Source organism: Cyanistes caeruleus, chromosome 7, assembly GCF_971803275.1.
Source record: "Cyanistes caeruleus chromosome 7, bCyaCae1.hap1.1, whole genome shotgun sequence".
NCBI lineage: Eukaryota > Metazoa > Chordata > Aves > Passeriformes > Paridae > Cyanistes > Cyanistes caeruleus.
The window spans coordinates 31043328-31067991 of NC_141707.1; the positions used below are offsets into that span (position 1 = coordinate 31043328).

Here is a 24664-nt window from a genome sequence, read left to right on the forward strand (position 1 = left end):
CTCCATAAACCAAGTAGGTGATCCCCTAACCAGTCATAAGCAATTCTGTTCCCAACCCCACAACAAGAATTCAGTGGTTTCAGAAGAAAAAGTATTTTTTTTTCATTCCAGATGAACTGGGATTACAATTCATGCTTTCCAGTTCTTGCAAATGAAGGAACCATGCAACTCAAAGAGTATCCATGCACCATTCTTGGAAGGACTCTAATAAATGATATCATCTGACATCCCACACAATTTCTGCACACCACCACGAGGTCTTCCTTCACCTAACACCAGAGGAATGATACCCCAACACCCTTGGGCACTATTTAAAATTCCTTCCTTGCTTATCTAATTATCTAAGCACATTCCCCCAGCAGGCACAAACCTGCACTTAGCAGCTAAAATGTCGTAGAAACGCCCCGATAAAACCAGCATGAAAAGTGCTACTGCTACACTTCAAACTGCTGATAGTGCCCATCTGCATTAAGATCTGTAAACCCACCCCTCACCTACAAGAGTATTTTCAATAACCACGTATCATCAACGGCTTGTGGCTTTCCTTGCCTCTCACTTGGCACTTTTATTTACTGATTGCAGCTTTTGTGTGACTTTTGTAACATTAATTTGCAAGCTGTTCCTACAGAGTATGCAAAAATTGACAAAATGATGACTTTCTGGTGATTTTCCTAAAAACTCACATAAAAACAAGTGCTTGTTATTATTCTAAATTTGGAGCCAATTTCACACAGAAATTATAGAAGTTAAATCTGCAGGTAATTTGTGCCCCAGGGATGCATTTGTGTGTATCAGGAATCACACCTGAGAATTCTGCCCAGAGCTTCATTCTATTCCCAGTCACACCCCATGAAGTTCAAAAGGTTTTGTTATGGCTCATGAAGGTGAGGAGCATCTCCTTTGGCATCAGCTCTGCTCTGCTCTGGTCCAACCTGCAGGCAGTGCTCTGGAACAGCTGGAAGAATCCCAAAAACTTGTGTCACTCTTGTCTTTATTTTTCTTTCCCTGTGCTGAGCAGGAAGAAAAAAAGGGCCTTCTTGAAGACACAGACAGGAGGTGGTGCAAGGGAAGGTCCCCAGCCTTATCTAACAGCTCATTAATTCTCAACAACACAGGGAGCATTAATTCTCAACAACACAGGGGTTAAACTCAGGCCTGACTAAGAGGGATCAGCAATCCTGTCCCAAGTACTCATGTCACCAAACCACATGCCCATGCTACAGTTATAGGCACATTTCTGGCTTCTAATTCCTAGTTGTAACTGAAAGCTCACCATTATTTCTTCCTCTAAGGAGAGAGAGGAACCCTGGTGAACCAAAGGAAGATGAATTCACTGAAAAAGTGAATCTCAGCATGCACTGAGACATTTTATAGTCTGTAGCACTGCCCAGTATTTTTTTCTCCCTTTCAATGTGCACCTTAAAGAGACTGAGTCTGCCTTCAGTCTTTCAAGAGATAGTAATAACACGGAAGACGTGTTGGAGGGATTTCTATCTCTGCTTAAAACTGCAGCAGTCATGAAAAGATACTTGTTTTTTAAAGTGCTGTCACTGTCACTAGCATTCTGCAGGTGCTAACCATTACATATCCATTTTTTTTAAAAAAGCAGCTCATGAATCATGCACGTGTCCTTAGGCTTCTGTCAGCTATTGGTGCATTCCTTGAGTGGAAAAGCACAACACTTATGCTTTCCAGAGTAAATGGTGTATACACTGTTGTCATTTGCATATTCTAATAGGCATCCTCAAATGTGTGAAAACTGCTATTTTATGTGTGATTTTACACATCCTCTAAATAACTTAGAGCTTTATGGGAGGTTCAGGGGCACCCACAGGTTTGAAACATTCCCTGTGGGCACATGAGCATGGAGGGTTTACTTGCTTCCAAAACAGGGACAGGAACCTGAGTGTCTGTTATGAGCATTCCAGGAGATTGCCACCTACATCTCCGAGGAGCTTTTACTCCAGAGCCCCCAGCCCTACTCTTCCTGACACCACAGGCACTTGCCAGATTAAATCACCAATATTTTCAAGACACTTGAGATCTCCAGGAGCTGCACTAATGCTGCTCTGAGCTAATAATCAGGGAATAAGATAGGTTTATCAGGTGAAACAAATGCATGCGGCACAACATCCCTTTGTGCAGCTACTAATTAGAAGCTGAGTTGTGTTACAGAGCTGAACATTATCTTTATTCTGTTTGCTTGGAGTCATCACAATCACTGAAAATAACCTCTGAAGCTAACAGGAGAAGGCTATAACAAGTGCATTTGTATGGCAAGAGCCACACGAAAAGGCCTTCAAAACAACAAAATCCCTATGTTTTATTTCAAATGGAGCAGAGAAATTAGGGTCTCCACTGGAGTACAATTTTCATTTTGATACAATAACTAGAAAGTGCTGCAGCTCTCTCTATAAAATTACATATTATGCACCAGTGAGGTGAGTAGGACTGCTGCTTTACAAGGATAACAAGGCAGCATTCTGACCTGATAAAAAAGGAAGAGCAAATCCATATATAATTCTCACTTCAAAATAATGTGCAAGTATAGCTCCACTGAATTATACATTAAACAACTACATCCCAAGGAGCACTAATCTCTAAAACAGGCACACAGATGAAGGAGCTCAACACAGATCTACTCTGTTTACACATGGATATATCTGTACATGGGCACACACATTCCCACAATGACTCTGCAAAGGAATTTTAACTATTTACTATATATTTATTTATCTCTCCCAAGATGACCTCAAATCACTACAATATTATCTTAAGATTATGCATATTTCCTCATGTTTAGTAACAGTTACTTTTTACCAGAAATGATGCTGAAATAAAAAAAAAAAAATAGGAGAGAACAATTTTACAGAGACAAAAGACATGCAATGCTAGAATTAAGACGGTGCAGTCCCAACAACCCATCTCTAAATCAAATGCTATTTTCTCCCTACAGAATGTAGAGAATACCTGATTTTTCATCCAAGAATATTTTGTTGCGGGTAAACAACAGTGATTCCTGTTATGGCTCTCCCCTAGGTTATCTCAAGTAATGAGATCCTAAGTAATCTCTTCTGCACTGGACATTCTGGATTTTCTATTTAGTTTCAGATTAATTTTGGGTGCTGGCAGATGCTTGATAAAGGAAAATACAAGGTCATTTGCCTGAGAAAATCTGCCTGCCTTTAACAGAACAGCACACAGGAGCACCATCAATCTCCAGAAAAAGACAAGCAACTATAAATAACAGTGTTGGGCTGTGCAGTTGTGTTTTCCTCCACCTGTTTGGAGACTGGCTCTCCCAGACGTAGGCTGAGCTGTCCTTATTTGTACCTGCTGTCACCTCATGCTTATCTCAATGCATTATGCATAGAGAGGCATTTGAACTGAACCTGGAGATCAATGTCAGTGCAGGCTGTTGCAGCAAATAATCTCATTAGGAGTCTCCAGCTGCCAGGACCTGCAGTTACTGCTGGAGGGACTGAAGAGCACTTGGCAGTGACTGGCTTTGACCCACATTTTTCTAACGTCCCGGCTTTCTTATGTCTGGTGTAGTACTTCCTGGAGACGGGGCAAGAAAATGGCATCAAGGTAAGGTATTTGTCAGAACTGCTCTCAGGAGATGCTTCTGGGGCAGAAGCACCCAAATCCAGCACAGCACAGATACCTGAGCCATGCTGCTACGGCAGTCTCTCAGCAGGGAGGACAGAGCTGTAATCAATAAGTAAAATGGCATATTCTCTTGGCTCAATCCTTTCCTCCACTTCAAGGTGTGGAAGGAGGAGTGGCTGCTTATTTCATCTTCTGGAGACAATATTCATTGCAAAGGAAAAAGGAGTCTTGAGTGTGAACCTTGTTTTCATACATAACATAGCAAATATGTGTACACGTTATTTCACAGTAAGGATTGAACAGCAGCTATGCCAGCGAGAGGTACCTCATGAAACACTGCCAGAACACAAATATGGGCTGAGACATGAAGGAAAATGAAACTGAGTTTCCACAGAGATGCAAAGACTCCCCAGCTGATTAATTTCCCTGACCTCTCCCCAAACCCAAAACCAAGCTCTAAGATACCTCCCAAGGGATGAGTGGAAGTCCCATTTCATGATCCATTTTAAACTGGACCGAGCAGACCACTGTGAGATGTACTGCAGGGCAGAGAGGTGTATTAACAACAAGGAATAGTTAAGCTGCCCCAAAAGACTTTCTGTGTCTAATTCCAAGGACACAAGAGGTTCATTGCAAGACAATCCACAAATTATTTAGGGGAGCAGATACATTCAGTACCCTGACAACTAAACTGTATGTTGGCAGCAAGTAGGCTTTTTATAGCAAAAAACAATGAAGTTGATGATGAATCTTACTTTTTGAACTAATACAATTAATTGGAAACCAACATGATATAGAGAGGTGTGTATGCAGATAGGAACCTTTGGGAAGGGAGGGAAGAGGACCTTCTTTGGAGGTACCAAGGAACGTTAGGTTGTGTGGACCAATTCTTGCCTGTCTTATGCCACCTTTTGGCAGTGGCTTGGCTGACAATCACACCAGGCTTTGACCTTAAAAAGAGGGTCAGTCCAAAGCCTGTGTGCTGCATCTGCATTTAACACTTGGCAGCAATGATGGGTGCAAAAAACCTATGCAGACTCTTTGTGCACTGTGTAATTTTAATCCACAGAGCGCGTGGATATGTTGCTCATCTCAGGAAAAGTCCATCAGAGTATTGGACAAGAACTACACCCCTGAGCTTTCTTTCAAACATTTAAAAATCCTGTCCTCTAACAACAACCTATTCTCGCTTGGATTACTCACGAAGCAAGAAGCCTGCAAATCCCATCCTACAGGAATAATTTGCATGCTAATTCTGTTTCAATGTTTTCATATTTATTTCCAACTGTTGCTCTTACCTGCTGCTGGTTTTCCCTTTGAGAATGCAGCCTGGCTTGTATGCATTCCCTGGTCTCCTGGAAAGCCTGTCTTTGGGACACCTCTGCTGGGTAGTGGGTACACACGCCTACAATGTTTGTACAGGAGAAGATGAGAACATTGGAGACCAGCTGAAAAAAAAAAAAAAAAAAAAAAAAAAGACAGAGAGAGAGAGAGAAAATACTTGGTTACTCTTTGGAAAACTGCCATTGGTAACGAAGCACCAGCCAGAATCCAGCCCCTTCCATGACTCCTTAATCCAACACCTATTTAAACCTCAGGCTCGTAATTCCAGTGTATTTTACCTCTCTAGTCTTTAAAGTATAAAACTTCCATATACATATATCCATTCAAATACATGTTCTTTCCACTGTGTACTACTTCACAAATAAAAGGTACAATTCCACTAATAGTTCTGCAATCTTGTTTTTGGTTGTCTATTATCTGAGAACTACTGAGACACAAATCAATATAAAATTGTATCACTGCTCCATCACTGGAAGTCACCTATAACTCACACAGAGAGATCTGGCAGAGGAACACTAATATTTTCATGTTTGTGTACCTACATATCTGGCTCAAAAACATTTCAAAGGTACATTTACCATTATTTTGAAATACTGCATAAAATATTGAAGGTTAAGTGTTGGTATTCACCAGGTTTCAGAGAAATTTTTATAGTCTAGTTCCAACCCAAAATTTTATGTTTCTAGATAAAAACATAATTTTTTTTACATTTCTGTGTATGAGTACAGAAATGAGTCACTAAGTCTGAAGCATATTTCAGCTGGACAAGCATGGAGGAAGAGCTATGTCACTCTTCTACTCCCATGTGTATTATGTTTTGTAAGGAAACAGTCACATAACTTTTGCTGAAAACTTGTGCTGCAACCTTTAACTTCCCAACTATTTTTTAATAAAAAGAAAAAAATATTCATGCCCATTGCTGGTCTTCTTTTCAAGCAAAATGCTCAAAGTCTGTTCTGATGGCTTAATGTAAATATTCCCTTTAACGAAGGTGAGTCCCAGTAGGACTTTTTGAGACTTGCACAAGCTGTACTGGATCACCCTCGGAGGACAGACTTATTTGAAACACCTCACATCTCTTCCAGGGGGAAGGACTGTCAGACCTCCAAGATTCTTAATAATACAGATATTTGCTCTATTCCCTAATGATCCCAAATATATCCTTTGCCTTTATAAATTTTTTGCTTGCAGAATAAAAACCAGCAGTTTCTAGCCCAGCCCATTCCCTGAAGATACGGAGCCACTCTGAATGGCAGGAGAGCTGCAGGACACCCTTCAAGCCCTGAGCTCAGAGGGTGTGCACGGGACTCTCCAAACCAACTTGAACACTGTGCAGGACAGAGGAGCTCTCATGGACTCACATCCCAAGAGCAGCAACCTCTCCATAAAAATCTGACTGGTATCACTCCAACTGTTTGACCACGTTCATATGCTAAGGACAGTGACAATTCTTTTATTGACATCTCTGACTTGAAGCAGGATTTAGGCAGAAAAACCTCATCTTTTAGCTCAAAATAAGCAACACCATCAACTACAGCCAGAGGAGGGACTCCTCTCTGTGGATGGTTGCCAGTAGATGGCAACACTCCAAACTCCCAAGCTCCTGCATCCAAGCGCTGCATTTTGGGCCGTGTCCCCACAGTGAGTTCCCACATCTGTATGTCACGCTACAGTACAAGGAGGTCATGGACACCCCCAGGTGACTGTCACCAATCCAGGTGTATTTGCAGACACCTGGCTTTCTAGGATGAAATTATTCTCAACCTCTACAGATGGATCCCTCCATGCAGAGCCCACAGCTCACACAGAGGTGGGGCTTTTGAAGATGCAGGTCACACACGTGGACATGAAATAAGTCCCAATCCTAAACCCACACATTCCCTTCACAACTATATTCTCACTCAGCTCTTTCTAAGCCTGGCTGGATCCTGCCAGATCCAAGGTTCTCCATCTCTTTCCCCCAAGTTGACTGGACACCAGTCAACCCCCACCCAGATCCTGCCCAGTTAAGCTGAGCCAGTGCTGTATGCAATGAGCATCTGATGGTATTTTTTTGGTGATAATTTTCAAGATTTTCAAAGAAGAAAGATCCCCCCAGCATAAAAAATCCTCCAGCCAGTGCTTATTATATTGGAAAAAACCAAACCAACACAACATTAAAAGGGTGTCAAACTAGGGGTTTCCTAGGATTTACTCTGATTCCCACTTCATGGGTGCACTGATTGAGACTCTCAAACAATGAACAGAACTTCTACAAGTTCAATCTAGTTAATATGGGCTCAAAGGGGTTAAAAATAAACAGCATCTTTTCCATGCCCAGATTACAGCAAGACTCCCAAATCCTCACTAGTGGAGTTGTACAGTAATTAGAAAATTTGTCAGGGCATATAAAATGGTATAAGTATGTATGATATATTTTAAATGGATAAAACTGAGAACAAAGAAGTATTAAGAAAAAAAGACAGTTTTTTGCTTTAATCCTAAAACTGTGAGATTTCATTACACTTACAGTCACTAGCACAAACCCCAAAACACATTTCCAGAACAATAACTCGAGTCTTGCACCACCAACAGGAGACAACAGGCGGTTTAGATGCCAGGCAACGGCATCTAAATCAGGATCAAGAATTGACCCAGCAGAAAGAGGAACACCCCAGACCTGGAAACAAGCTCATTTTAGGTCTTTCTGGACATATTTGTGTTGTGCCAACAAGAAGTCCCCCCAGTGGGGTCCATGCACAAAGACACATGCTGTGATGATGCCTTAAACAGCCAGATGTGCTGTTCAGGGTGTGTGGTTCATATTGGAAAGCAAGTACAAAAAACACCATCAGAATTGACATTCTGATTGTTAACAATTATTGATAACATTTTTGGAACATCAAGCAGTTTAACTTCTCAGTACTCACTAATGTCACTTTACACAAACCCAAAGGACTTCACAGACTGATTTACAAGACAGACTCAGATGACCATGCTTCATCAAATAATAAAATTAAAATTATATTGAAATGTAATTTTTAAGTAGCAGGGGGACAGGTATCTGTATTCTGTTTAGCAGGAGCTCATTTAATTCACAGTATGGCATCTTTGCAACACCCTGAAACAAGAAGTGAAATTACTGTGTAATATCTGTGTTACTGTGCAACTTCTCTGTGAAAATATTAAAGATCTGCAGAGATTTAAAACTGAAGCTCCTTTTATTTGCAGCCACATTTCTTAGTGAGCAATAGAATTTTGTTCAATATCTCTTCACAGTAATTTTCTACAGAGCCATTTTAAAACACAATAAAGGAAAAAAAAATTGTAGGAGCAATAGTTTTTTCACAGTCCTCTGTCTTAAAAAAATAAATTTATATCCTGTTTGCCAAATGGTACTACTTGCTTATCAGCTTCTTTGCCATTTTGCTATGGTAACCAGCTTCAGTCCCAGGAGGAAAGAGATGATGTAGATACTAAAAATCTGATTCCCTAAGCTCCATGGCCTGAAAAGTAAAAACATATTATGGCAGCTATTTCAGAAAATCTGTGCTTGAAGAGCTGTTCAAGGCAATGGAAAGATAAGATTGTTTGTTTTGTAGTTGCCTTCCTTCCCCTGCCTAACTAGAGATTTAAAGCAAGAAAATTCCTACCTTTCTGATTTTGGAAAACAATAGTTTATAAAGACCATTTAACTTACATCTAACTCTTGGATAAGCTAATAAACCTGCCTGCAGTATTGGCACATATGAGCATTTCATAAACTAACACATTTACTCTTCCATGACCTGTGTGAGGCAGAGAAATGCTGCTCTCCTGGGGTTACCAAAGCAGAGCTCTTCAAAGGTGATTCAGTACCTAAGGAAGAACTATGTACTATGAGGGGTTTTCAAAAACCACCGTGACTCCTTCGTGCCACAGAAATAACAGATCACTCAATCTCAGACAACAAAACAGTTTTTCCAGTTGCTTTGATTTCATCGCACAAACAGAGCACTGCAACGCTTTTGTTGAATCTCCCGCAGGAAACTGTTTTCAATAATTTTTTCCCCTGGTGACTGAAGGGGAAAAAAGACAAGAGATGGAAACAGTTTAGTTCCACATGTTCTAGGAGTTATGAAAACCTGGTATTACAAAATCAAAATTGAGAGCTAAAATTGGCCTGACACCAGTGTTACAAAATTGATGTTTTGGGCACCTCAGGCCAGGCTGAGGAAGAAGCAGGATGTCTCAGTGACCAGGAGAGAGCCTCCAGAACACCACAGCAGAAAAACTATCAGCTTGCATCAATATTGCCACACTTCCCCCTGCTGTGTTTCTATTCGATAATTCTTCAAACACCAGATGCTATTCAATATGTAATTAAGAGACAACAACATGGTTAAGAGAAATAGCATCAAGACAAATTTAGTTAGTTCCCTGCCTCTGCCAGAGCAAACAAGGCTGGTTACTGACATGAGAAGGTGGGCCATATTCCTTGCAGTATCATTGCTTATAAAAGTCACAGGTTCTGGTTTTTGCCGAGTTACTTTGCTTTGGTTCACTTCTGTTGCAGAGGCTCAGGGTTACTCCTCCTCTAAGATCACAGCATTAGGCTATTCCCTTTAGCTTCCAACACCACTAGACAGTATTCTGTTTTTCTATTTATTTTTCATTTAAATCAAAATATTGTTTTGATATTTTTGTAAGGTCCTGTTTAGGAAACAATTACTTCTGAAGCTTTTACTGCGAGGCAATAAAACTATCACAAGGAGAAATAAAACACATATATGGAAATTAACAAGTCATGCAAAACAACCTGCGACAAACACCAAACTATGTACCCCCTCTTTCCAGAGTATGACACTGCTTTGCCTCAGCTTTCCAAATCTCATGATATTCAGCCAGTAGCAATTTTTTTGTTAAAGTGATCATCTGTGAAACAACCAGATTAAAAGCAGATAACACTTTACTTTCTAGGCTACATTTCAAAGTGGTTATATATTGAGTAGGTAAAGTGGTCCAATTACTAATTGTAGGGGCAGACACTGATATTATCTTTACTTTTGAGAGTTACTTTTTTAACCTTTAAAAATTATTATGAAATCTTGAATACTTCTTGTAAACAATGTAAGAACAAAAATATGACAATTACAAAAGCTGTAACTATCCAAGGCAATTCTGCTGCACCCATGCATTCACTCATGAATTCTAAGTATGGATAAATTCTAAATACAAAAACCACAAACATTATGAGGTGGTGTTGTTATAAGATATAGCTGGTGCTGTTTTTTAAAACACTTGCCCTGAACAGCAATTAACCCTCTATTGCCTCTTTATACACTACTGTCTAATAAAAAAATTGGAGCAGCTACAGAGCCAAAGGCATAATGAAAATTAAAATGAAAGACAACATCAGCTGGCTCCAAGATCAAATTACACGTGTATTTGTGTTGTAAATACAACAACATCTTTCATTTCCCAGAGCAACAGCCAGCAGAGCACTAAGATGGTGAAAACTTGTAGATTATGCTAGAAAGATAATTAAACAGTTAAAGTCACATGGTCTTCTCCCAGTGTTTGGCCAGTAAAGAACAGTGTAAATATTACAGAAGAAATCAGAAGGTTTCAATTTCAAATGTGGCAAGTACTTTTACTCAATATTGAGAGACAACTGCAACATCCAAAGATTACATCAATACACCAGAGCCTGAGAACAAATCTTCTGCTGTGTGGTGCCATCCCTCTCTGCCACTGCTTGGATCTTGAATAGAACAGAAAACCAGTTACAGCCACTGCCTTCCAAAGGCTTCTCTAACAGAGGAGCAGTGCTGCTGAAGCCAGTGCCAAGGGCTTAAATGCCTCCCTAAGTCACAGTTGAACTACTGCAATGTAGCAGAGTTTTGTAAAGAGTGTTAGAGAACGATGTTCTATATACAGTAAATCTCTTCAGCTGATGGTCACAACAAAAAATGTCTCTGCAGAAACACTTTTTTGATGTTTCTGCTGTTTGGTGAGCCTACAAGAACAAAAGCTGCCCACTTCACTCCTTCAACTAGATTCTATATTTGGCATAAAGTTACTTGCTGAGAGTGACACGTGGTATTTCGGCTGAAAACAATAGAAGAACCCTTATGCCACTTTTGAGTATCTCTGTTCAAGAACTGTAGTCAATAAAAACATTAATCTGATGCCATCCCTTCTGTGTATTTCAGTGACAATCTCACCTTTCCAGCCCCAATATACACTGATCTCTCAAACATGATGCTGTTCTCCCAGAGGAAGGCCAAACAAGTATTTTGCCCCACATAAGTCATTCTTTCTTTAGAACAAAAATAATAACTATCTAATTTACCTTTAAAATGCATATTTGCATGTGGAGACATAATATACTATACCCCTAATCCAGAGCAAAAAACAAGATATTCATATTTTTCAATTCTCTTGTTTTAGAGGATATCAAAATCTTTGATGCTGCATTCTTAATTGTAATGCTTCACATCTTATTCTATATAAATTTAATTAATTTACTGATTGTTGTAACTGCAAATATTCTGTGTATTCTTGGCTACCAATATTTGTACTGTCATGCAGAATATAGTATTTATGATTTGGGGTTTTTTATCATTAAAACCTTTAAATCCTGCTTTTATTAAGGAACAAAATATTACCAATACAGATTTTTTATGAAGCTTCTCAAGAGGAAAAATTCTTACATAAAATGAATAAATTCTACTTCCCTATCAGTGTTTTATTAATTTTTCTGCTGGGATTTCATTTTCTTTCATTACTGACTGATAAGATTAAGAAGCAGAGAATATATTGTCCTAACCAAATCTTGGTGTAACATCAGCTAAAAGAAATATTTGTGTGTCTAAGTTTTCCTGGAACTCTGTCACAGTCCCAGAAAAGCATCCTTTGCTTGGTGGCACAGCCTGGGGGGAGGAAGTGCTGCACTTCTCTAGCAATAGAACAGTAGGGAAGGAGATTCTTGGGTCTGTCATCCATCCTCAACAAATCTCTGTGGCAAACAAGTTTTTCTTTATCCCCACACTTAAAATACTTTAGAAGCTGCAAATCAGCACTGGTTTTCATGTAAGGGTCCTCAATAGTGATTCAGATGAAGCAAGGCGAAAGCTGCATGGGAAGCTGGCATTCCAGGGAAACACTCTGGCCCTTGGATGTAAGAGCGAGACTCTGAAACAAGTTAGGGGAAGCCATCCTCCACTACAACAGGGACATTTCCCCATTCCTCTCCTCTACTAACAATTCAGCCCCTTCTTTTTTACTTAAATTATCACCTACATCTTTGCAACCAGGCTGTCTCCTTGAAATCCAGTGGTTTCTTATCTTAAGAGATGGAACGCCAGCCAGATGCTTCTACTGAGCACAAGTTGCAAGTTTGGCCTGTTTTAAATCTGCTGTGGCAGCCTCCAGAAGGAACAACATGATAGAAATGGAGGACCTGGATTGAAACACATCTCATGAGCAATACTGTGCAGTATGTTTAACATTTTAACCCTCCAGCTCACTTGACCTGAACCTAGTAAAAATGCATTTGTACCACGAGTGAATTAATTTCCCTGGAAGTGTGCTTGTTTCTGATCCACAGGGGTGACAAAGACTTCAGCAACCAAACAAAATCTTACCAAAATAAAAGCCCTTCAAACGGGCCTAGAAACATTAGGTACTTCTCTTTGAGCATGTGAAAGTGAATGAAAGCTTCTAGACTTTCTGTGCATGACTCACAGCTGTCATTGGATAAACAACTTCCCATAAAAAACATGTCAAGATAATTTTGACAACTGTACAGAATTTTCCCAGATGCATGATAGCTCAGGCAATTTAGACAATGACTTTAGTTAAGAAAATTAAGCAAAGCTCTGATATTCCAGCGAAATCAATTGTTCTGCAAATGATTGTAATCACGTTTGAGTTATTTTCATGCCAGTCCCACCTGTCCCCGTGCTCCCAAGACACGAGGAGCTCGTAAGATAAGAAGATACAATAGGTGCTAATAGAAAAATGTTATAATTGAATAGAAGTTGGATTAAGATGTCTGGTTATCCAGATTCTGTACAATGTCTCTCAAGCTAAATGGAGCTCTAATCAGTGAGGAGAAAAGTCAAGAAATGTGCTTTATTCATCATTTATATCCCATTTCTGTCCCTATCTGATGGAAGGGATGTGAGGGATGGAAGACAAATACCTAGGTTTTCTATCAGGCTCTCTTAGTCTGCTACACTGAAACACACATCGAAGTCCATTAATACACACCAACTATCTAAACAAGCAAATACATGAACTGATCTGAGCACTAGTGGGAGCAAGATAATGTTTACTTTGCTTCTCTGCATTTTTCCCCCCTTAGGAATGGGTTGTGCCTGGCAGCCATACCAAGTACATGACCTCAGCAGGAGACACTTCTGAAGCCAGGATCCTGTTCTTCACCATCACCCCCATTGCTGCCACTTTGTCCCCTCCCCATCCTCCTGTCCAGGGGTGCTCTGCCTTTCCCAACACCCTACACAGTGCCAAGAAATGCTTCACAGGGAAGCACAGGACCAAGACTTGTGGTTGTATTCAATGACTACAGAAGAAAACATCCGTACTAAATAGGAAAAATCATGAAGACAAGCACTCCTCTGCTTCCCCCTGTCACAGTGAATCCTAGTCCTAAGTATTCCTGGGAATATTTCAGGGAGCCCTGGACTCAGATATAGGCAATGCATCACATCCCTTATCTTCCATCGTCATTTAAGTACAGGAGTCACCTCCAGGTCACTGGGAAAACAAAAATATTTATCTAGTTACATGAAAGTCTTATTTATCTGGGAAAAAGGAACATTCTCCACTTGCTCAGCAGGCAGAAATGAGTGCCCCAAATATGGTCTGTAAGATATAAAAATTACTATTTCCCAAGCATTTAGAATGCATGTTTTTAGGAGGTGGTGAGTTAGAGTGGTTTTGTTTGTTTGTGTGGGAAGAAATGTAAAATTGGAGAAAGAATGGAATACAGATGGGTATTTTGGTTTTGATTTAAAAAAGACCTCCTTTCTTCTTCTGTTGCTAGATTTCAAATCAAGCCAGAGCAGCTTGCCCACAAGCTCTGTTCTTTCCTATTAACATCCCTATCCCAACATATATTTTTAATAAAGAAAACTTACCAAGCACCACCAGCAAAGTTTGAACTCTTGAACTTAAGCAGTGGCTTGCACTAGATGAGGTGAAGGAGCAGCATTCATAGCAGATTGCAAAGATTGTGCACAGCCTCCACTAATATCCAAGTCAATCTATGAGGGACCTGGCTGGATCACATCTTCTCCTTCAAAGGCTGCTGCGTGGTTTTGCCAGCTGTTACAGTAAACTGGGCTTACTTCTGCATCAGAGGGGGTGCACAAAAGTCAGATTCGTTATCTGGCTGCTCCAGCAGCTGAGTGTACTGATCTCTAAACAGATTTGGATTCGACAACACAAGAACTCAGTAAGCAAATTCCTGAACAATTTTAACCGAGCCCAGTGATCAGCTTGAAGGCACATTCCTTGGCCTTCAGCTTCGTCACGCTGAATTTCAAAGGTCTACAGTAATATAATAAGGATTTTATAGAGAAGCTCTGAAAGACACCTCAGATCTGTTTATGAAGGCAAGTGTAAGACAACCCAACAACATTGGTTATGACCAGCTCTGTTTATAATACAAATTACAACATAATTTTGCTTGCCTCGATTTCACTGTACACAACCCCTCATCTCTCTGACTGTGGAGCTGCACTACTGCACTCTTCATAATTCTCTCCTACTTTCTTTACATGGTAAATCCTGTTATTATCCACCCTGTACTTTCTTCTCAGCTCCCCAGTTCCGTCTGTCCCCAAACACACACATGAACTCCGCACGATTCCAGGATCAAACCAAATGGCTGTTCATAAATCAGCCAAGATGAACCTCGTTCTGTTCCAATAGCATCAACAATCTGGTTACTCTCTACTATGTGAGTTTTTCACAGCATACACTGCAAGTCACAATTTACATTGTTTTGCAGAATCTGCAGGAAAACATTTCAAGGTAAATTTTCAAGGCATATGTATTGAAAACATTATCCAAGGCCCATACAAGGCCCCTCAAGACTGCACCATTAAATTCTATAAGCATTATGAAATGGCAGGAGGCTGGATTCTTGAATCAATATATGATACAGCCAAAGGATATTTTGGTAGGATCTTAAACCTGCTTTTTCTTACTGTCAAATGTGTAAGATGAATATACTGAAAATACTGGAACTACAATACTGTAAAAATTCCACTGTTTAAAAGAAGGAAACAAATTAACCTCACTTTCCTGGAGATGCACAGTTTGGAAGAGCCTTTGAATTCTGACAATTGAAATAAGTTGGGTTGGCTGGGAATTGGGAAGGATATAAAGAAACTAAATCTAAATTTCTGCTGCTAGTGGAAAATTTTGTGCCTGTAATTGAGCATGTACTTTTATTCTCCCCAAGATCATTACCAGAGATTATGCAGCTGAATAGGTTTTCTGAGGTGAACCTAAAATAGACCAAATATCATACTAACCTCCCTAAGAGGATACTGTACACCACAGAATTGAACTTTGAAAAACAATAAATTACAATTATTTAAAGCAACCTAAAATGAGGAAGACAGAAAAATAGCAAGTACATATTTTCAGAATATTTTGTAATATGACAACACGACAGGACCTAAGAGACCTCCTGGGCTATAGAGCTCATTTCCCAATTGCCTCTTAAAAATTGTCATAAACAAAAAAAACTGATACCACAATTCTGTTGAAGTTTGAAGTCCTCTGAATAGCAGTAATTGCTTTTCTCATATTATATGCAATATTTCTCTTAATATATTCTGAAGAGACATTTTTCCTGGCATGGACAATATTGACAATAAACAAATTAGCTGCATTCTTCCTTCCCTGTCATCATCATCTGTTGCCCCACCGCTCAAATCTTTAGTCATGGCATTAGATTTTTAATTTCCAAGAATACATCTCCTGTGCACTTGGCCTTGCCTAGTAAGCCTTTCACAAATCAGCCCGTGTATCACGTGCAGATGAACGAGTTCATTTCAAAACAAAACGAGTTTAAGGAAAGTACTTCAAATGTGAAAGATAACCGGATAAACAATTGCCTAAGGAGGAAAAATAGCCGAGAGGCTTTGCTGTCTACTGAAAAACAGGTACAGTTGTTGCCTTTATGTCTAGGAAATGAAAGCCACACATACAAAGATATACACACATACAAAAATAATAATAAAAAAGTGGTATGAAATGTTTCAGTATGTGATCAGATCCATAACTGTGGCTTGAAATCCTAAACTGGTTCTTTGCCACGCTACTGTAATGTGATAGCATTTGTCAGTTTAAATCCAATAGGGAGCTCCTAAGCCATTTTGATAGGATAAAGTTATTGGAAGAAGTAATCTACTCTTATCAGTTTAACTGTATTAGCTTAAGACAGATAGAACTAGAGAAAATGTTTAATTATATCTCTAAAATTTTATTTCATCACACACTTCTTTGTGCTTTTTGGTGAAGCAAACATGAGCTATCCCTTCAAATGTGAAGTAGGTGGTCCTTGACAGCAGTGATAACTGGCACATCCTGCTGCAGAGCTGGTAAAATAACAGTAAACAGAAGAAAAAGTGAAAGGATGGCAAAAATCACAAATCCAGATATGCAATGCAAAGTAGGAAAATACAGAAACATAACAGACTAAACCAAAAGACTTAAATGGGTCATTTTTTGTCATCGACTTCATTCATCCACTGAGGTCTACAAGACAGTCTTTAAGAGTAGCAAACTGCTCTTTGAGAACAGCAAGCACCAAAATAAACTGACTCAGATGTACACTGTCTGCCTATGAACAAAAAACCTCCAAACAATTGCCTTTTAAGAAGCCATTTTGGAAATTTACAGCAGAAATCAACTGATAAACACAACTAAACCAGCAATCAGACACTAAGCTGTTGGCATAATGTCAGGCATCACAAGCAGTAGTGACCGCTGCTAAGTTTGTCTGATGTGTTTGCAATTACCACAACCTGCTTGAGAATTTCTCATGTGGTTATCATCAACCAGTTTTCTTCTTGCATTCATGTTTAATGGAAAAGTTCACAAAGTCTTTGCAGTTCTGGACACACACACACAAAAGGCAGTGAGAAGGGAGAGCGTAGTGAAACCTCAGAAGGGGCAGAACCCACACCAAAGGGGACAGAATAAAGAAATGGAGATCAGAAGAGAGGACCAAGAAAGGTAAGTTACGGACAAAGAAACACAAACAGCTTTTTGGAATGATTACATATTTCCTGCCTGCAGAACCTGAAATCAAACCACTTATTTTTTCCCCACTGTTTTTTCTGTCTCAAAACCAGGTTCTGCTGAATAACAAGCGACATGTACAGTCCCTTCAACCATAAGGTCTGCAAAGGACCAAATGGATTCTGTTGCTATCCCCTGCACAGAGAATATGACTGTTAAACATTGTATTTGTCCTGAGACTGCCTTGAACCAGAGAAGTGAACTGAGGCTGCAGCAGCAAATACCTAAATGCTGAATAATGTTCATCAGCTCACAGGCAAGCTTTTATCTGTTTCAAGCAGGGCTCAGTGGGCAATGTGTCACATTTCTGAGTATGAGTACTCAGCTTCAGAGATTCCATTCACCCTTAAAATATCACTTTTACAATGCAGAATCGCTCTATCTGATCATCAGCACTGCACAGATCATGAAGAACTATCTTAAAAATGGCTGTTTAATTACTTCAGAACAAGCTGTGCTGTTTTGAAAGAAAAACTAGCTGGAAAATCAGCATCATAATTTATTGGATTTTCAGTGTGTATATGAGACAGCTGAATATCCAGGACTTGGAGTCCAAGGAGACTGTTTACCTTCCCCACTGTTTCCTACCACTGTGGATGGGTCAGATGCTAGATATCATCCAACTATGCATGCACCAGTTTTAAACAAGAATTAAAATGCTAGAAGTTACCTACCCACAAGAAGAATGAGAATTATTTGAGACTGAAAACAACAGAAAGAAGAAGATAAATTGGTTTACTACCCATGTGTTTCTTTATTTCAAGAAATATGAGCAGCATGATTTCTTGCAGGAGGGGAAAGGTAGAGAGAAGAAAGGCTCAAAAGTGTTCATTGTCTTAAGTCCAGTGCCCTACATACTGTCATAAAAGCCACTCCAGAATGGGAGTCAGTGTGGCTGGCACTGACTAAAGAGTAAAACAATTTGGTGGCTCATGAAGAGCCTGTCTGCAAGCATGCCTTCTTAGCTCTGCTCCTGGCAGCCTGAGTGCCAAACATCAGCTCCCATGCCAAAGGAACAAAAGATACACCTGGCAGGAACAGCTTCCACTTCAGGGAGAAGAAAGTCAGCCCTTGGTCTGAATGCAGATGGAAAATGTGATCAAGTACACTGATTCCCAAACTATCTGGAGGCAGATGAAGATCCCTGACATTGAAAATCATCTTATTAACATCAGGTACAATTGCCTCAGGGGAGGTGAATTACTCCATGCAATGGCCTCTCAGTCTTTCCCCAGCTCTAGAGAATTGCCTCAGCCCAGAAACTTAAATTTCACCCACCAGCAGTTCCATCAAGCCCCCTTTATACCTCCTCTGTCTGTAACAGCTGCATTAAACAGAAAACACATATTTCTTCACGTAACCTTGCACCTCACGTAGTTAAGAAGTTTGTGCTAAGACCCATAAAATATTGAAACTGTCACTAGTACTTTATTCAGACAGAAAGAATTTATTTAATCCCTGCAGCTATTCCTACTAATTTTTACAACTATCATGGAGGGGTTATCTTTTAAAGAAATTATTAGGTTTCTCAAGGTAACTTTTTTTCATATATTCCCCATTTCACCAGAGTCTGCTCTGATCTTTAGGCCTCCATGACACTGTTTTCTATCTCCCTGAGTATAATTCTAGTTCTTCTCTATTTGGCAAGATATACGGAAAGTGGATTTACAGTCCAGACCTCTAGGATTGAGATTCAAACAGAATGTTAGCAATTCCAGGAGACCTTTCACTAACCAGATAACATTATACCAGATCCCTTTCCATGTCTATTTTGGTAAATCAGACCTTCCTGGCTTTTGTTTGGCTATTGCCTGCTTTTCTCACTGTGTGCATTATAGAACCCAGTTTTAATTGCTCTGAAACACCTGATTTAAAACCATCTTGGGCATATTCAACATATGCACATTAGAAATATTCTCTAGATCTTATGCTGCAGGATTCAAACACTAATCCATTTAAGCAGCATGAAGTGATAGAAAAGTCACATGCAAATTCAACCAGATGATTAAATAAATTGCCTTTTTCTCCTGGTCCCACAGGGAAATCAATTTTTGGCATTTCTACCCACACACTCAAAAATCTTTCAGGTGTATAGCTGTCACCGGTTCATTAAGATGGTTTGATGAGGTGTTTTTAGGATCTAAAACTCTGGATCTCTATAAAAAGTTAAATTTGTAAAAGCAGTTTAAACAAATGAGCTGCTCCCACAGTAAAGCATTTACTTTGGGCACCCAAAATCAAATGCAATTAATGTACTTTTTTAAATACTCAAAAAACCTCTTAGTTCTTGTTCTCCTGCATATTCTGTTCGAGCAATTATATCCTGAGTTTTGATGGTGACAGACACTGAAAGGTAATAACAAACAGTGAGGGTCACTGTTCAGAAGAGGAGAGGCTGTTGATTTTATTTCCCACTGGAATCTACTGGGAATAAATGAACTAAAGGATTCCAGAAGAACAGCTTGTTCTCCGGGCCTTGCTCAGTTCAAACAAAGGAAAAACATAAGTTATTAAAATATATACACGGAGTATGAGGACTGAAAACAGGCTGTGAGTTCTTTTGCTCTCCAAATCACAAGCCTAGACCAAATGCCTTTCGTCTTACTGCATTACTGCTTTTTATTACTGTTAGTGACATGCCAGCACTCCTGTCCATGCTCACCATACTGTCAGAGACTGCCCATACCACAGAGGTTCCCATTCAAACCAAGTTTTTATAGTGGTTTCACAGCAAGGGAGCTGCTGACAAAGGGACAGCAGTCCCCTTTAAACAAGCTCAGTTTTCCAAACGAGCACACAAACCACCATGTACTGCTACCTTTGCTAGACAGCAAAACACCAATTCTAATTCTTCAGAGAAAGGTACTTCAAGAAATTCTACATTAGACCAATGTGTCACTACAATAAACCACACAATATTCCTCCAAGAACCCATTATTTTGGTATTGACTCTTCAGCATCATGGCTAATGTTTCTTTTGCTGTCCTAAATATAATATGCAAGGGGGAAAGGGAGCACTGATCTCAGTCAGTCCTCTTGGTATTTACCTGCTACAATGCCTGCCCTACCACCAAACTCTAGATTTAGTTTCTGATTTTAGATATAGAAAGGATAGAGTTAATCTATTCTTTCTATATCTAACACTAATAAGCATTAAACGATTTCCTACTCGATCATTAACCTGTCAAATTCAGCATAATAAAATCGTCACCAGTTTTAGGAACTACAAAGGACTTGTCATGGAGAGAATTTTAAGAACACGACAATCATGTATAAATTAAAAAAACTAGTGATGATCCTTTCTAAAGCTGGATCCTGAAGAATAATTTTCCACCTTCACACAGTAAAAGCAAATGCCTCTGCCAGAAGTTTCTTTCTTTAAAAAAACTTCTTAAAACTTTTTGAGCTTTCTTGCAAAGAACTCATTTGAATCACGGAGTCACTCAGTGTGACACTTTAATGCTTTTCAGGAACTAGGCAGTGGTCTGGTCTACTTTAAGTTTATGATTTATATTTCCTTGTAGTCTATCATAACCTATTAGAACTATCAACAAGAGTTAAGGTGGGAGAACTAACACAGTAATTTTCCATCCACATTATGCCAGCTCTCAAATGCCAGACCTCTACTCCCAGTGTGCCTGCAGAAGCAGCACAGTGAGTATATTGCAATCTCAGCTGTGAGCGAGTTACTGCTGGGCAATTTTCTGATACAGTGTTAAAATGCGAGAGATAATTCCAGGATCTCCACAAGCAGTAGGAGGAGGACAGTATTCCAGGCACAGTTTGCTCTCCTGAGTTTGGAAACATCTGCACTATCAGATAAAGAGCCTTTTATAAGCAGCACTAAGTTAATGAATTTCTACGAAGCATAAAGAGAGCCACAGAACAGAGATCCTTAAGTGGTAGCACACTGACAGATGAGGCCTATAATTTTGTGGGAGGAATTTCAGTGTAACTGCTTTTCCCTCACTCAGTTGTTTCTTCTGGTGACCAGCTCCACTACCTACACCCTTCCTAGAAAGAGGGCTGGGAGGGCAGCCAGGGATTTCAGGCTCCAGGATCTACCTGACCACCCTGCTGCCGCCGGCTTTAGCACAGCAGCCACCTGGCAGAAACCCTGAGGTTCAGACCCACAAAAAAAGGTTCATCCTTGGGACTCAAGAAAAAAGGGCCTTCAAGGTCATTTCAGAAGCTTCCTCTCCTTGTTCTGAATAAATGACAAACCAAGCCCTCTGTGGATTCACAGAAAGGAGGGCTTCTGGCTAAGGTCTGGGTGTCTCCACTGAGCACATTGTAACACAGCCAACAATTTCACTGGTGAAGTGAGCAGACAATCTTAGGGTGGCCTTGTCTGATAGTGATGGACGAGACTGTCCTATCTCATTCACACACTTCTGCGCTCATAGCCCTGCTTGATTTATTTGTAGCAGCAATACATTAATGTTATCTGACAACTACTATTAAAGTGTCACAGGCATGTGTATGCAATAACACAGATGCTGCAGGGAATCTGCTGCAGGCCACTACCTCCTGGGTACAGAAAGCAAGGGGAGGCAGGGGAAACACCTTATAAAACAGAGATCTACTCCTTATTCCTCTTATTCAGAAAGAAAATTGTCAAGGGAAACTACTACAGAGACCAAGCACAGGCAGAAGGCATGGTAACATTCAGACAAAAATGAATACTCCAAATTTTCCCGTTTGTGTCCTGATAATTACAAAACCCAGCAAAAACAAAACTAAACACAGCCATCCATAGGGCAACATCCCACTCAGGTACCCCATGCAAGAAGATGGGCAGACTCAGATGACGGCGTTGCATTAAGGGTGATAATGGGCTGCTAGAATAGTAGGAGACACAAGAAAAATCTCTCTTCACTTTTCTTTACAGTGGTGTACAAGTGTGGTGATAAAATGGCCTGCCTTTGGTTGATGACATTTCCTCAAGTACTTACAGATCTATTCTTATACCATGCTTGAAAATGAGAGAGATAATACCCTCATGTCTCACAAATAGAGAACAAGAAAATATTTAGTCCAAGGTCAAAGCAAAAAACAGCAGCAAAGCCAGGATTTGCATACAGATTTCTCAAGCAACAGATTATCCAATACTTTAATAAAAGCATTCACCATATTCTCTGTCTCAGCCTCTGGGACAACAGCTAAATAGGGAGAACTAAGCAAAATATTCTTGCTGTGTCACCTGAAGTCAGTATTGTTACAGAATTTGCCTTAACCATATATTCTGTGAGTTCTGAGAAGGGAAAGTGATTCCAGGTCCATAATTCATGAGGGGCTGGAAACACTTGACAGCTGCAAAAAATCTCAGATACTGAGGAATAAAATCACTATGATCTAAAGAACAACAACTTCATAACAAGAACCAAATAATTATTTCTGTTCTGCGTGAGACAGAGCTTTTAATCTCCAAGTATGTGGAGGACATGTAAGAACCTCGCTGGCCCTTTTTCATGGCCTCACTGAAAGCATGAAGTAGTTTTCCCTGAATATTCATGGATTGTGGATCAGAATGATCATTATTGTATTAACTGAAATTCATGCATCAGGTAAAACAGTATAATTCTGTTAATCCTTCAAGGACACTGAAACTAGCCTCTAGAAAGACAGTCTGAACTGGGCTGTTTGCCACCTGTCAAACATATAAAAACCTCTCTATTTTACTATTAGGACAGATGTCTGATGCCCTCTGCTTCCATACTTTAGGAAGTTAACACAGCAAAGCCCTTCTTTCTATCAAACAATTACATTTAAAAAAAAATAAAATTATCATATCTTCATGTTGCTCGAGTGAGTTGGCTGAGCCAGTCAATGCAGTCATGTGGCCTGCTAATCACAAAATATAGCAACACTCATAACTGAGCAAAGTATAAAGCAAGGTCAAAAAGAGGTGCTGCTCAGTATTTATTGGTGCCTGTGACACCATTCTGATGTGGTTTGGTAAAGATTCTAGCACACAGGGCCTAGCAAATGCATGGCTAGAAAGATTACTACATCTTCTCATGTCAGAGTCCTCTTAAACCATCAGTGCAATGCACTTTGTTCAGCCACCACCATCACCATCCTCCAAGCACCTTTCCTTCTACTCGGCAGGATGGCTGATGCCCCAAGGATTGACAAGCTGTAACCTATTAACTGCAGAATCTACCCTCTCCTTTTAGTGCTAATATGGTCCAAAAAAGGGTATGGGTCAGATTTGCACAAGTATTTAGGCCAGATGTGCAGATAAAGCAGTTAGACTATGTAGACATACATTAAATCACATTAAGTGCCTATCTGCACCGTTTTAAACTGAGCTTCTTTCCCTTTATCAGATTCATAGTAATTTAATTGGAGCTGATTAGAAATTAAGGTCTCCAGGGCCAATACAAAAAGTTTACATCAGATCACTCCAAGCCACACTGCCAGCCACAGACTGCTTCTTGTTGTGTAAGCAAAGACCCGGGGCCTGCAAAGAGGTACCAGGAGAGTAAACTGGGGAGGGTGGGACACTGCTGATGTGCGGAACACAAATCCTGAGAGTGAGCTCTGCAGGGGAACAGAGGAGGAGGCTGATGATGGCTCTGTTCGTGTGCTGCAGCCAGCTACATCTCAAGCTGTGTCTTGGCTTCAAGTGCCCCAAGGGGTAAAAGTGCACTAAAAACAAAGGCCAAATAAAACATGCTTTAATTCGCAGCCATTAAAACCCCAGCTGCAAATATAACTGAAGTATGTTTCTTTTTAAAGAAGCAACACAACACTTTCTCCCTCCAGCCCTGTTGACTTCAAAGGCTTCAAAAGAAACTTGATGCCACGACTAGAGGCAAAGCTGCCATTAAGTGCCAACTCCTGCAGTTGCAGCGATTTTGAGGTCCTGAATTCTGTTTTGATTATTTACCTCCAAATGAATTTAAAAAACAAAAAGAAGGAAAGAAACAATGGAAGTAAGATGGGAGGCAGTTTCCAGCATGGCTGTCTGCATGCCTTCATGTATGACAAGAGCTGGTGGAGGGGGGATGTGAGTAAATGCACACACCCACAGTTGCAAGATGTAACCTTACAAATACTTCTGATACACTCTAGTGAGGACCATCTCTCCCTGTGTACTACATATGGCTCGCCACAAAGGATATCTTATGTCCCTGTCCCCTCTTTTATTAGAGTTTGATCTACCAGCCTTGATGAAGTTGAGCACTTGCAGAAAACAAGTCTGAAACCCCTTTTAAGGTGTCTTCTCTGGCATGCATATGTCACAGCTTGCTGGGTTTGTCAGCACAGCTTTAATCCATGTCTTAGCACATCAACTTCAAAAGAAACTGAGTTCCTGCATCCACATCACAAACAGAGACTCCCTGAATTCAGCTTGCATGGCTTGCCCTGATTCCTGATTTAGCCTCAGGAAACC

The 24664-nt window shown here is 40.0% G+C and overlaps 1 protein-coding gene across 1 annotated transcript in view; it reads right to left on the reverse strand.

The window, feature by feature from the left end:
* ADCY5 (adenylate cyclase 5) overlaps positions 1-24664 on the reverse strand; it is a 204341-nt gene that overhangs the window by 78692 nt on the left and 100985 nt on the right. Inside the window, exon 2 of the mRNA XM_023931292.2 lies at positions 4911-5060. Coding sequence (XP_023787060.1) covers positions 4911-5060 — 150 coding nt within the window. The remainder of the gene's footprint in view (positions 1-4910; positions 5061-24664) is intronic.